Source organism: Brienomyrus brachyistius, chromosome 10 (assembly GCF_023856365.1).
Source record: "Brienomyrus brachyistius isolate T26 chromosome 10, BBRACH_0.4, whole genome shotgun sequence".
In the NCBI taxonomy this organism is placed as follows: domain Eukaryota; kingdom Metazoa; phylum Chordata; class Actinopteri; order Osteoglossiformes; family Mormyridae; genus Brienomyrus; species Brienomyrus brachyistius.
Genome location: NC_064542.1, coordinates 3,032,102 through 3,045,729, shown reverse-complemented (window position 1 = coordinate 3,045,729; position 13,628 = coordinate 3,032,102). Strand labels below are relative to the sequence as shown.

Genomic DNA, 13,628 nt, shown 5'->3' with positions numbered 1-13,628 from the left:
GAGTAAATATATATATATATATATATACATCCATATACAGTCTCCGGCCTCATTCCTAAATAAGCCTCGAAGCCTAACGAACCCCAGTCAAGAAAAGAGCGTCACACTAGCAGTATATTGACATTAGTTCCAAGATCTTTGGCTATATTTCCAATGACAGCTCCGATTTTCAGTTCTTCTGGAATTGAGTAGCTGATATCTCCATTTGCAGTAGGAAGAACAAACAGAAGAACAAAGCTAGCAAATTGTCCAAATATGAAAAACAAGATACACCCAATCTTCATTCTAAACCAGATGCTTCTACTCCTTTTCCAGCGAAAATCGCCCCTGTATTGCTTAAATATATCGGTGAATGTCGGTGCAAAAGCGGCTTCTCACGTAAAACGGTTACACATAGATACTATACTCCCTGCGCTGTAAATACTCCATTGAATACATCATTTCTGTGGGAGGGGAGTCAGGATTAATTGTACCCTGTAGTGAATAGCGACACCATGAGCATTTTTCCCAAAATGCACTATTACTACCGAAGATAAACATTGACGTAAATATCAGCTACACCGTCAAATAAATGCTTATTGGCATTTTTAAGAAGCGTCTAATACTGGAGAGAAATTCCCTTTATGTTTGAACATACTTGGACAGATTAATCTGATTCTTATTCTGATTGTACATCAAATTACAACGTGAATACTGCTGTACAGCATTGAAGTTAACTCATGAATAATGTTCTGTTAAATCCATTTACTGAACATGTAAAATAACCTAATCAGAAACCAGTTAAAATGAATAAACGAAACAATGAAGATTTATATACCATACTAAAGGAATTATGTAATTGGAAAAGCACAACTAACTCCATAGATCCACTACAGAGTAACGTTTAATCACCCAGCGGTTTTCTATGAATGACCAATTTAACTGGCAATAACAAATATTATAGAATTGTTGGTGAGGGAAAAAAATACAATCTAATGTAATTAACTATAAGTCAAAAGGGAATAAAGCAACATATGGCTAAAGCTCCCAAAACTTCACATATCCTGTTATTGACGAATATTTTCATTCACTACATTTCTGGCATTAACACACTTAAATGTTTTGTGAAATTAATTCAACTGAAAGGCACTTATCATCCTTAAAAATACATTGGTTTTATGGTATGGATTTCTAAAGACTTTAGGGAAATATATTTTGAAACACTGACACAGAAATTTTTTGTATATTTAGTTACATCCTCCCACGACCCAGTATAGGATAAGCAGTTTGGAAAATGGATGGATGGATAGCTGAGATATGTGTCCCTCACCCCTGATGAACATGGATATATTTTATGGATTTGCAATGATGCCAAAATAGCCTGATTGAGTATTTTTAAAATAAATTGGAATTCTTTACTATAATTTTCAAAATACTTCCAAACACTCATTTTATGTTTAAACATTTATAAACAACAACACTGATTAGAAACAATGACAATAGAATAAAATAAATGTTTGGTTTGGTAATAAACAGCATTAATGCATAAATAAAAGTTGTCCTTTATAATTAAGAAAATGAGGGCATGTTACAAGAAACATATAATAATGTCAATATTTTGGTAATAAAAACGTATACTGTATAATTCATAAGAAAAAGATCTTTCATCCATCATATAATAAAAATTGTGAAAGTATAATAGAAAAGATACATTGACACAAAATAGCTTGGAATAATTGAGTGCAGTTGGTTGATTGCATATTTTCTTGTTCTTATTAATAATTTGTATTATATTATTATTATATTATTCATGATATTGTTGCATCATATTGCATCAGTTTCCAAAGAAAAATATGGATTTCAATAAAGGAAGAACAGAATATTTTTTAAAAGCACAGCTTACCTCAGAATGATTATCCATTTCACTGTCAGATCTTGCTTCACATTTATCACCTGAAACTTTCCTCAGGGTCTGGTCGGGAGGCGCTATGTTTCCATCGTAAGAACTGATAAATTTAAAGTCGCTGGTGCGCGATCCCGTTGTTAAGTACGTATCGTAATTGTAGGAACTGCGCAGAGTTCCTGCTCCATCCACTTCTGCATAGTTGGGAGGCAAATATGTGCTGGGGATGGCAACCGCGCCGTCAAACAACAGTCTAGGCTTCTTCCTTTGACATAATTTCAAGGCCAGGATAAGAATAATGAAAGTGATGAAGAAAGATGAAATAGAAACCAAAGCGATAACTAGGTAAGAGGTTAATTTGGAATTACTTTCCTCATAAGACATGTCCTTTAGCTCTGGAATTTCAGCCAAGTTGTCAGAAATAAGTAAATATACAGTGCATGTAGTTGAAAGTGAGGGCTGTCCATTATCTTTTACCAAAACAACCAGGTTCTGTTTCATACTGTCCGACTCAGCAACGTCCCGCTGTACTTGAATCTCCCCACTATGGAGACCAATAGTAAAAAGTCCAGGATCAGCTGCTTTCACAATCTGATAGGAGAGCCACGCATTCTGCCCAGAGTCAGCATCCACAGCGATCACCTTGGAAACCAGAGAGCCCGCAATGGCAGCTTTAGGAACCAGTTCGGTCATGACAGAGTTTCCGGATGGATCAGGGTATAGTATCTGTGGAGAGTTATCATTCTGATCTGTTATGAAGATGGTTACCGTCACGTTGCTGCTGAGAGGAGGGGAACCACTGTCTCTGGCTAAAACGTGGGCTTTAAAACTTCTGAGCTGCTCATAATCAAATGATCTCACAGCATGGATCACACCTGTATCGCCGTTAATTGACAAAAGTGAGGACAGAGGGACACCGTTTATCTCACTGGGTAACAAAGAGTAAAAAACTGTGCCGTTCTCTCTCCAGTCAGGGTCTGCTGCAGAAACTGAAGAAATGGAGGAGCTCAGTTTGTTATTCTCAGTTATGTAGGTGATGTACATTTGTTTATCAAATAATGGAGGATTGTCATTAACATCTGCCACAGATAATTTAATTGTTTTAGAGGAGGACAGTGGAGGATAGCCCTCGTCTGTGGCTATTAGTGTAACATTGTACTCTGACTGTGTCTCACGGTCCAATTCTTTTATAATAACCAAAGAAAAATGACTTTTGACTGATTGAATTAATTTAAAGGGGATGTTTCCTTGAATAGAACATACAATCTTCCCATTAACTCCGGAATCTTTATCTTGGATCTGAAAAATACAGACTTCAGTTCCTACAGGAGAATTCTCAGGGATTGCTGAATTTAGAGTTTTGACTAATATTACTGGACTATTGTCGTTGGCATCACTGACATTAATAATAACTTTAGAAGATGTAGCCTGACCTGCTCCATCCTTGGCTTTTACACGCATTTCAAAAACAGAATTTTCTTCGAAGTCTACTTGCCCCGTTACTCTGATTACCCCAGTTCTCGGATCAATAGCGAATACGCTTCTAGCTTTGACTGAAATATGACTAAATTCATACGTAACTTCGCCATTTTGTCCTTCGTCCGCATCACTAGCACTTACTGTTACTACAACTGTATCCAAAGGTGAGTTTTCAGGCAGATTTACCTCATATACGGGTTGTGAAAACACTGGCACATTGTCATTGGCATCCAGTACACGAATGTGAATGACGACCGCACCAGACCTCTGCGGAGATCCTCCGTCATACGCTGTCAGAGTTAGCGAGAGCTCGTCCTGCTTTTCCCGATCCAATTCATTGTCTAGCACCAATTCTCCGTATTTTCCGCCGTCTGCGCTTGTGTGGAGAGCTAGACTGAAATGTTCATTTGCAGAAAGATAGTAGCCCTGTACGGAATTGGTTCCCGTGTCTGGATCATGGGCCTCGTCTATGGAAAACCGAGCTCCTTTTACTGCTGATTCTCGTATCTCAAGTTCAGCACCATTATTGGGAAACACCGGCGAATTATCGTTTATATCCTGAATTTCGAGAGTAACGCGATGCAATTCCAGCGGATTTTCAATAAAAAAATCCAGATCCATAGTGCACAAATGTTTCTGTCCACACAGTTCCTCTCGGTCAATCCTCTCTTTTACAATCAAGTTGCCCGTCTGCCTTTCAATGTCGCAGTATTGCTTACCATCTTCAAATTCAAACCTGGGTCTCCGCGCAGACAAAATTTTAGTATCCATTCCCAAATCCTGCGCGATTCGTCCGACCACGGATCCGCTTCTCATTTCCTCGGGAATTGAATAGTGCAGATCTCCAACACAGAGGCGTATAGTAACAAAGATTGTAACGCACTTCCATTGCAGTCGATAAAAAACGGACGCGATTCTGTTTTCCATTGCCTTTTAAGGTAAACCCAATTTAAGGAAACGCAGTTATTTTAAAATAAGTGATGCAGCACTTTGGACAATGGTACACAACAAAACCACAGGCAAAAACCACAGATACCAAATCCGTATGTAGGTACCTCGACTTCGGTGACAAGAGCGATGGGTGGGACAAGTATTCCATTTTCCAGGGTGGTGAACAGCGACACACTGCGCTTTATTGCAAAATTACGACACGATTGCAATTATTGGCGGTTGTACTCCATAATGCATCATGCAGGTACATATATACTGCAAAAACTGGAAACAGTCACGATTACCAAGGGATTAGGAAATATTAAGCTGAAATACATGTACTAGAGAGTGGGACTAAATGATAACGAAAACACATAAGGACCTACGTATACAGTATTTAAAGGCACGGAAAAAGAATTGAGACCACTGTATATTTTTTACACAAGTATACATTTTTGAATCCTTACTTAATCTGGTTCTGTTGGCAGAAGGCTACGGTGAACAGCAAGATGAGTCAATGTTTAAAATTTCTAAGACAGCAGTACACAAGAATAAGCTGAAGCAGGAGACACTGGGAACGACCAGAAACCAGCCAGGCAAAGGGCGGAAGCGACTTCCTAATGGCAAAGATAACCGTTAACTTATCCAACAGTTTCTCATAAATCGTAGGATGACATCAAGTGACCTTCAAAAGGAACAGGAAACATTAAGTGCAGGTGTGAAGTGCACTGCTAGGACAGTTCATATCAGGCTCATAGAAGCAGCACTGAAGGCAAGGAAGAAGCCCTTCATCAGTGAGAAACAGAGAAGAACTAGGCTGAGGATTACAATACACACACACACACACACACACACACACACACACACACACACACACACACACACATATATATATATATATATATATATATATATATATATATATATTATAAATATTGTTTCCACATACCCTGTTATTTTCGAATGTAATTACAGCACTTTTGCTTTTTACAACTTAATCAAACATGACATCGTAATCTGTGTTGGGTGAAAATAATGAAACTGAAGCAAATATAAATATTTACTGAATACATTCTCGGCGATAATGTATAGTTGAAAAAAAATCAGAAGATACGATCCTGTGTTCAGTTACTTCTCATCTTCTCGTGATTAATTCATAATCCATATATCTGTTTCTAAGAAGAACATAAATACATATCGTTTTCTACTCTAATTCTGTCGACATTTCAGGATGAAAACGATAAGATATATCTATATTGTCACTATTACAAAAACAGTGAAAAACAGTTTAGCAGATCTATGTTTAGCAGCATAAGTTAAAGTAATAAATAAGAAAAAAGAACAACACACAAAAGGAGACAGCCGTCCTTTTACAGTATGAGTGTCTGAGTACAATGTGTACAATATGTCAGTCCGAGGTTGTTTGTGCTTAATGATTTACTGGATTTTAAAAATGTACTCAATTTTATGATACGTGAAACAGTTGGAGCATTTGAATTGAACTTCGAATATATTCACCGAATACATGAGAAGTTCGTGTGCAATACGAATGTGACGTGGGCTGTTTTGAATCCTCGTTTTATATTATATCCAACTATACCGCGTGATGACTTCTTAGAAAGACAAATGTGACCCATCACCACGAAATGAGTTTTATGGGTGCATGTATTTCTACCAGTGTGACTTAAGACTCTTTTCGTGGTGATAGGTCACAAATCAGTTCTAAAGTACCACATGGAATCAAAAGTGGAACAACCATAATAAAAAAAACTTCATATTTCAACCTTAGAAAATTACAAAAACATGAAAGGGAAGATCTATAACTCAAATCCAGGTTAACTATAATGTATATACTGTTTTTTGTAAAAGAATAAACAAAGTATAAAAGTGTGAAAACTGTTTAATTACCTGGTTCGAATCACTCATTACGTCAGGGTCTGTAGTTTCTCTTGATTCCATTTTCTTACTCTGGTCTGCAGCCAAGGTACTTTCATTGTAAGACGTCAGAAATTTGAAGTCACTAGTGCGCGAGCCTGTAGTTAAGTACGTGTCGTAATTGTAAGAACTACGCAGAGTTCCTGATCCATCCACTTCTGCATAGTTGGGAGGGAAATAGGCACTGGGAATGGCAACTGCACCGTCAAACATCAGTGTGGGTTTCCTCCTGCGACAAAACTTCAAGGCCACAATAAGAATAATAAAAATCATGAAAAAAGTTGAAACAGAAACCAGTGTGACGATCAAATATGACGTTAATTTTGATTCGCTGCCGTCGTAAGACATGTCCTTTAGCTCGGGAAGTTCGACTAAGTTGTCGGAAATAAGTAAATACATGGTACACGTAGTAGAGAGAGTGGGTTGTCCATTATCTTTCACCAAAATAACGAGATTCTGTTTCATGTTATCCGATTCAGAAACGTCTCGCTTTATCCGAATCTCACCACTGTGAAGACCAATACCAAAAAGTTCGGCATCAGTCGATTTAACTATATAATAGGAGAGCCAGGCATTCTGCCCAGAGTCAGCATCCACGGCGATCACCTTGGAAACCAGAGAGCCCGCATGAGCAGCTTTAGGGACCATCTCAGTCATGACTGAGCTTCCTGATGGATCAGGGTATAGTATCTGTGGAGAGTTATCATTCTGATCTGTTATGAAGACGTTCACCGTCACATTGCTGCTGAACGGAGGGGAACCATTGTCTCTGGCAATAACATGGATTTTGAAACTTCTGAGCTGCTCATAATCAAATGACTTCACAGCATGGATCACGCCTGTATCGCCGTTAATAGATAAAATCGTGGAGACAGCAACACCATTAATCTCACTGGGTAACAGATTGTAGAAAACCGTGCCGTTCTCTCTCCAGTCTGGGTCTTTCGCGGTAACAGAACAAATGGAGTATCCCGGTTTGTTATTTTCGCTCACGTAGGAGTTGTACGTCTGCGCATCAAACACGGGTGGATTATCATTCACATCTGCGACAGATAGTTTAATCGTTTTACTGGAAGTGAGCGGAGGGGAGCCTTCATCCGTGGCGGTCAGTGTAATGTTGTACTCCGCGTCTGTCTCACGGTCCAGTTCAATAGTAGTGATCAAAGAAAAATAGTTTTTAACAGATGGTTTTAGTTTAAAAGTCCCTTCTTGGTGGACAGTACAAGTGACTTTACCGTTGGCCTCTGAATCTTTGTCTTGTATGTATAAAACAGCAAACTCAGTTCCAACGGGGAAATTCTCGGGAAGCGGCGTTTTTATAGATTTTAAAAATATAACTGGGGCGTTATCATTCAAGTCGGTTATCTCAATTAAAACTTTGCAATGCGCTGTTTGGCCTGCCCCGTCTCTAGCGTTAACACGCATCTCAAAAGAAGACGTTTCCTCAAAATCAATTGGTCCAATCAGTTTTATTTCTCCCGTTTTCGGATCTATAGCGAATATGCTTTTAGCTTTGGATGAAATATGACTAAATTCATATGTAACTTCGCCATTTTGTCCCTCGTCCGCATCACTAGCACTTATTGTCACTACAACAGTACCCAAAGGTGAGTTTTCAGGCAGATTTACCTTATACACAGGCTGTGAAAACACTGGCACATTGTCATTGGCATCCAGTACACGAATGTGAATGCCGACCGTACCAGACCTCTGCGGAGATCCTCCGTCATACGCTGTCAGAGTTAGCGAGAGCTCGTCCTGCTTTTCCCGATCCAATTCATTGTCCAGCACCAATTCTCCGTATTTTCCGCCGTCTGCGCTTGTGTGGAGAGCTAGACTGAAATGTTCATTTGCAGAAAGATAGTAGCCCTGTACAGAATTGGTTCCCGTGTCTGGATCATGGGCCTCGTCTATGGAAAACCGAGCTCCTTTTACTGCTGATTCTCGTATCTCCAATTTAATAATGTCTTTTGGAAATGTCGGTGAGTTGTCGTTTACATCTTGAATGTCAAGTGTTACGCGATGCAATTCCAGCGGGTTTTCTAGAACGAAATCCAAATCCAAGACACACGACGACTCCCGTCCACAAAGCTCCTCACGGTCTATTCTCGCAGTCAGAAACAAGTCACCTGTCTGCAGGTTAATATCGCAGTATTGTTTATTACCTTCAAAATCAAGCCTGGCTGTACGACCCGACAGTTTTTTAACATCCAGTCCCAGATCCAGCGCGATTCTTCCGACTACAGACCCTCGATTCATTTCTTCTGGAAAAGAATAACGCAGATCCGCAAAGCAGAGGTGGACGGTAACAATAGCTACAGCGATGCATTTACACATCACATTGATCAAAACAAAATTAATTCTGTTTTCCATTAGTTATTAGAATTAGCTGAAAAATATCGGCAGTTATTGTGATATAAATCAGAAAAATAAAACGAATGAAAGTCTTAAACATACAGGGCTTTAACAAACAAGTCCAACAACCGGCAGCTACACCACTTTACTGGATGACACAGAAGTGGTGGGAGGGACAAGTCGGCTGTTCTCCATGAAGGTCAACAGCGACACGCAGCGTTTCAGTATGAAATGCGGGATCAAATTGAGAATTGTGTCCAGTCAAATGTACTTCTAAATAAGAATTTGAAAACTATTTCGTAATACACAGTAATTTATTTTCCGGATCAATTAAATGATTTGCTACAGCTTTTATTAGACGGATGTCGTGAGTTCGAATCCCGTTCCCAGTAGGATAATCATATCAGCACTGGGGCCTTTTACTCCTACAGCTGTACTCTCCGAGGCCAAGCTTTTCTTGCAGGTATGTACACCTTTGCACTAAGGCGTACATTAAATATTTTAACTTGTATTTAGTGTTAATATAGAAAGCCACGCAACTGATAATTTGAAGGGGGTCTTTAAAATGTCGTAATTGACAAAAATAAAAAATAAATTAGATCTCCCATTATCTTTAAAATGAATATAGTAATAAAATCTCAGAAACTAAATCAGGCAAACGCCTTGAAGCGACTGTGCTGGAGGAAAGTGCAACATACATTTTTTCCATATTCCCAACCCTCTGAGCAGGATATATTCGTTTAAACCCACGTAACCCCGATTTCATCCAGCTTCAGCAGTACACGCCTAACTCTGCTGAATGCTCAAGGAATATGAATATATAATATGTAATTGCGGGAAAATTCTCAAATGCTTAAAACATTTCAGCATTTAATTGCTGACACTGATCGGAACTGGAATGAAATTAGCTAGTGGCACCGATCCCGTTTCAAAGTTTGCCACATATTACCTAAAATTTAACGGAGAACGGGTTATGATTGGAGAGTGGGTCTGTGTAATTAGGAAGATATCACTAAATGGTAAACTGCCACTGATGACAAATAGCTCTTTTTTATAATTAAGTTGGTGCCGCTTCGGGGGCGGCATGGTGGTGCGGTGGTTAGCACTGTTGCCTCACACCTCTGGGACCCGGGTTCGAGTCTCCGCCTGGGTCACATGTGTGTGGAGTTTGCATGTTCTCCCCATGTCGTCGTGGGGTTTCCTCCGGGTACTCCGGTTTCCCCCCACAATCCAAAAACATGCTGAGGCTAATTGGAGTCGCTAAATTGCCCATAGGTGTGCATGTGTGAGTGAATGATGTGTGAGTGTGCCCTGCGATGGGCTGGCCCCCCATCCTGGGTTGTTCCCTGCCTCGTGCCCATTGCTTCCGGGATAGGCTCCGGACCCCCCGCGACCCGATAGGATAAGCGGTTTGGAAAATGGATGGATGGATGGATGGTGCCGCTTCTATGATACAATATAAAGCTTGAAGCAGTTATCTTATTCAGGCTTATTATAAAGATATATTCAGGACCACGGACAGCGACGCCTGCGAGAAATACACACGAGTATTTGTAAATTACTGCTTCTGATTTATATTCTGTCTATGAACTCATGGGAAGTTTTAACATTTCTCTATATCTGAAGATTCAGCTACAATACAGTCATTAGGCTATATATTGCATTTAATTAATTTATTACGTTATACGAACGCGCTGTATTAAATACGTGGGCTTAATCGTGGTGATTAACGGATGAAAAATGTGTTACTTATGCAAATCATCTACTACGGATAGAATAGGTGTACGTCGACCTGCCTTCTTTCATGTTCATTTTGAAATTTCTCGCAAATGACATGGTACTTTGTGGTTTGAAATTCATAAAACGCGAAAGCGCAATTTAGGTTAGTGTGGTTTTACAGAAAGCCCTTCATATATTTATATTACATAGGATTCAATTTTGCAGATGCTAACGTAAATATGTGAGCGTGAATGATCCCGATTAAAAACGGCAGTCCCCTATTTGACTTGGGAGGCGCTGATTGTCTGGTGCTTGGATAACTGGGGAAGGGCAGACACACGCATCCCCCTCCTTACAGGTCCTAGCATTAGAGTTATTTCGAGCTGTGCAGCGACACTCTGAGCTTCTGGTGTGAAATGCACACAGAGAACACGCTGTTTCTGTATCATGGACTTGCTCAGTCCATACTACGTCAGTGAAATGCTCTCTGATATGCACAGTCTCGCTGAATAAATACCAGATATTACATAGTTTAAATGTACATGCTCTCATACAAGTGCATACGTGTAAAATTATATATATCATTCATTTATGTGTGTACGTGTATCTATAATTTATAATGTACACTGTATATAATTTATTATTTATAATTTTATAATGTGTTATATACATATTATATACATTATAGTTATCCAATTATAGTTTTAATGTAATATTATATATACAAACATATAAATAAGACTCCAATAAAAATGCACACATGCTGTTCTTTTTATGGTATTTTGACATCCATCCTATAGTCAGGGTTACCAGTGTTCAGAGCTTATGGCCACAAGGCAGGAAACAACCCAGGATGGAGCGCTAACCCATCACAGGGCACAAGGCAGGGAACAACCCAGGATGGGGCACCAACCCATCACAGGGCATAAGGCAGGGAACAACCCAGGATGGGGCACCAACCCATCACAGGGCACAAGGCAGGGAACAACCCAGGATGGGGCACCAACCCATCACAGGGCACAAGGCAGGGAACAACCCAGGATGGGGCGCCAACCCATCACAGGGCACAAGGCAGGGAACAACCCAGGTTGGGGCGCCAACCCATCACAGGGCACAAGGCAGGGAACAACCCAGGATGGGGCACCAGCCCATCACAGGGTACAAGGCAGGGAACAACCCAGGATGGGGCGCCAACCCATCACAGCGCACAAGGCAGGGAACAACCCAGGATGGGGCGCCAACCCATCACAGCGCACAAGGCAGAGAACAACCTAGGATGGGGCGCCAACCCATCACAGCGCACAAGGCAGGGAACAACCCAGGATGGGGCGCCAACCCACCACAGGGCGCCAACCCACCACAGGGCACCAACCCACCACAGGGCGCCAACCCATCACAGGGTGCCAACCCACCACAGGGCACCAACCCACCACAGGGCGCCAACCCATCACAGGGCGCCAACCCATCACAGGGCGCCAACCCACCACAGGGCTCACTCACACACTATTCACTCACACACTATTCACTCACACACTATGCACTCACATATGCACCCCTATGGTTAAATTGGTATCTCCTATCCACCTCAGTGTGTTTTTTACTGTGGGGGGAAACCAGAGTACGTGAGGAAAACCCACAACGACATGGAGAGAACATGCAAACTCCACACACAGGGAGCCGTGGTGGAGACTCCACTGCACCACTGCCTCACTGTGCCACTGCCTCACTGCGCCACTGCCTCACTGCGCCACCCACATTGTGACATGACATTTCAGAATTCTGCATAAATGAGAAAGTGGACCCAGAGGATATGCATAGATGGTACCAGCACAAAATAAACATCATCCAGTGCACAGTAATGGTTAAAACAGTGACGTCTGGAATTACAAACACCTTTATGTGGCTCCAATTCTCTCCCAATAAGGCAGTAAAGGGGAAAACAAATGCAAAACATAGAAAGGGGGCCTTTAGGTTATAAAGACAGTGAGAATTACCGGAAAGTTTAAGAATGACGAAATAGCCACCTGAAAGTCATCTCTCTTCGGTACCAAAACCACGTCATTCCTAATTCCACCAACCCACAATCTCCCGAAGCACAAATATATCAATATATAAACAGTATACTTCTTATTCCCTCAAGATGACACACAGACAACATGCCCTCCTCCTTAATAATAAACCATGATTTAGTTAGTTACAGTGACGATGTCATGCCAGCAACCAGAGTTATACTCATGGCAAGTAAATGGACAGTAAAACCGATTAAACAATTAAAATGATAAAATTTCATAAATAAGTATAAATTGTTACAAACAGCCAAAACAATCTAAATTTGATGTCTAGGATTAGTTTTTGATAGAACAAACATACAAAAGCCTGTGGCTTAAAAATGCAATAAAATGCATAATAAACCATGATGTCGCTGCTATAAGTTCAGTTCTCAACATTTGAAACAACAACTTGTAGATGAGGGCAAATCAAGGGCAGGTACAAAACACAACACATCCACAAACTACCACACCAGACATCACAATAACTCCAAATCAGCGCACATAAAAACAGGCATTAAACATATGGTAGTAATGGCAGAATATGATGTGAGAATATACACAAAGTTACAGTATGACAGTAAACAACGAACCAAATGAGCAAGCCACATAAAGGTGCTATCTGGACACAGTCCAGAGAGACGTCATGGCTGTGGGTCCAGCTAAACAGTGCAAATACTGCAAATCACACAACACAAATGTTAAATGATACAAACAACAGGATCGCTACAAACACTACAAATACTATAGTTAAAAAACATAAAAATTGTTTCAAAGAATCATTTGGGGGAAGAGCTGAGGGTGCCAGCAGAGTCTTAGGATGTAGGAACGGTTCTATTCATCAAGGAGTGCATTTTCTATATTCTTAGATAAAATTATTTACAATTTCGATATAATACTGTAATATTGCAGACAATTATAAGACATTGTCCATCTTTCAACCAATTATACTATATACAGTGATGAAGGGGGCCTACAGCCTATCCCTGGTAACATATGGCACAAGGCAGGAGGACAACCTGGACAGGATGCTAGTCCATTGTAGAGTACATGCACATGCAGACTCACAACACAGCCATACACTACGGGCAATTTACAAACATCAGTTCACCTAATTGCATTCCTTTGGACTTCACTTAGAAGATGGATGCACTTCTATACACATTACTCTTTAGCCATAGAAATGAACAAAACATGAAATGTCAACGCAGATGTTTTGCTTTAATTATGAGTACTAATACAATTTATATATTTAAGGTACATAATGCACATCTAAAACA

General features: G+C 40.3%; 1 protein-coding gene across 1 annotated transcript in view; it reads right to left on the bottom strand.

The window, feature by feature from the left end:
* Window positions 1–8,728, bottom strand: part of LOC125750548 (protocadherin gamma-C5-like) — a 221,901-nt gene extending 213,173 nt beyond the window's left edge. Inside the window, exons 1-2 of the mRNA XM_049028520.1 lie at window positions 7,047–8,728; window positions 1,883–2,738 (exon numbers count right to left, since the gene is read on the bottom strand). Coding sequence (XP_048884477.1) covers window positions 1,883–2,738; window positions 7,047–8,599 — 2,409 coding nt within the window. The 5' untranslated portion in view covers window positions 8,600–8,728. The remainder of the gene's footprint in view (window positions 1–1,882; window positions 2,739–7,046) is intronic.
* Window positions 8,729–13,628: the final 4,900 nt, after the last annotated feature.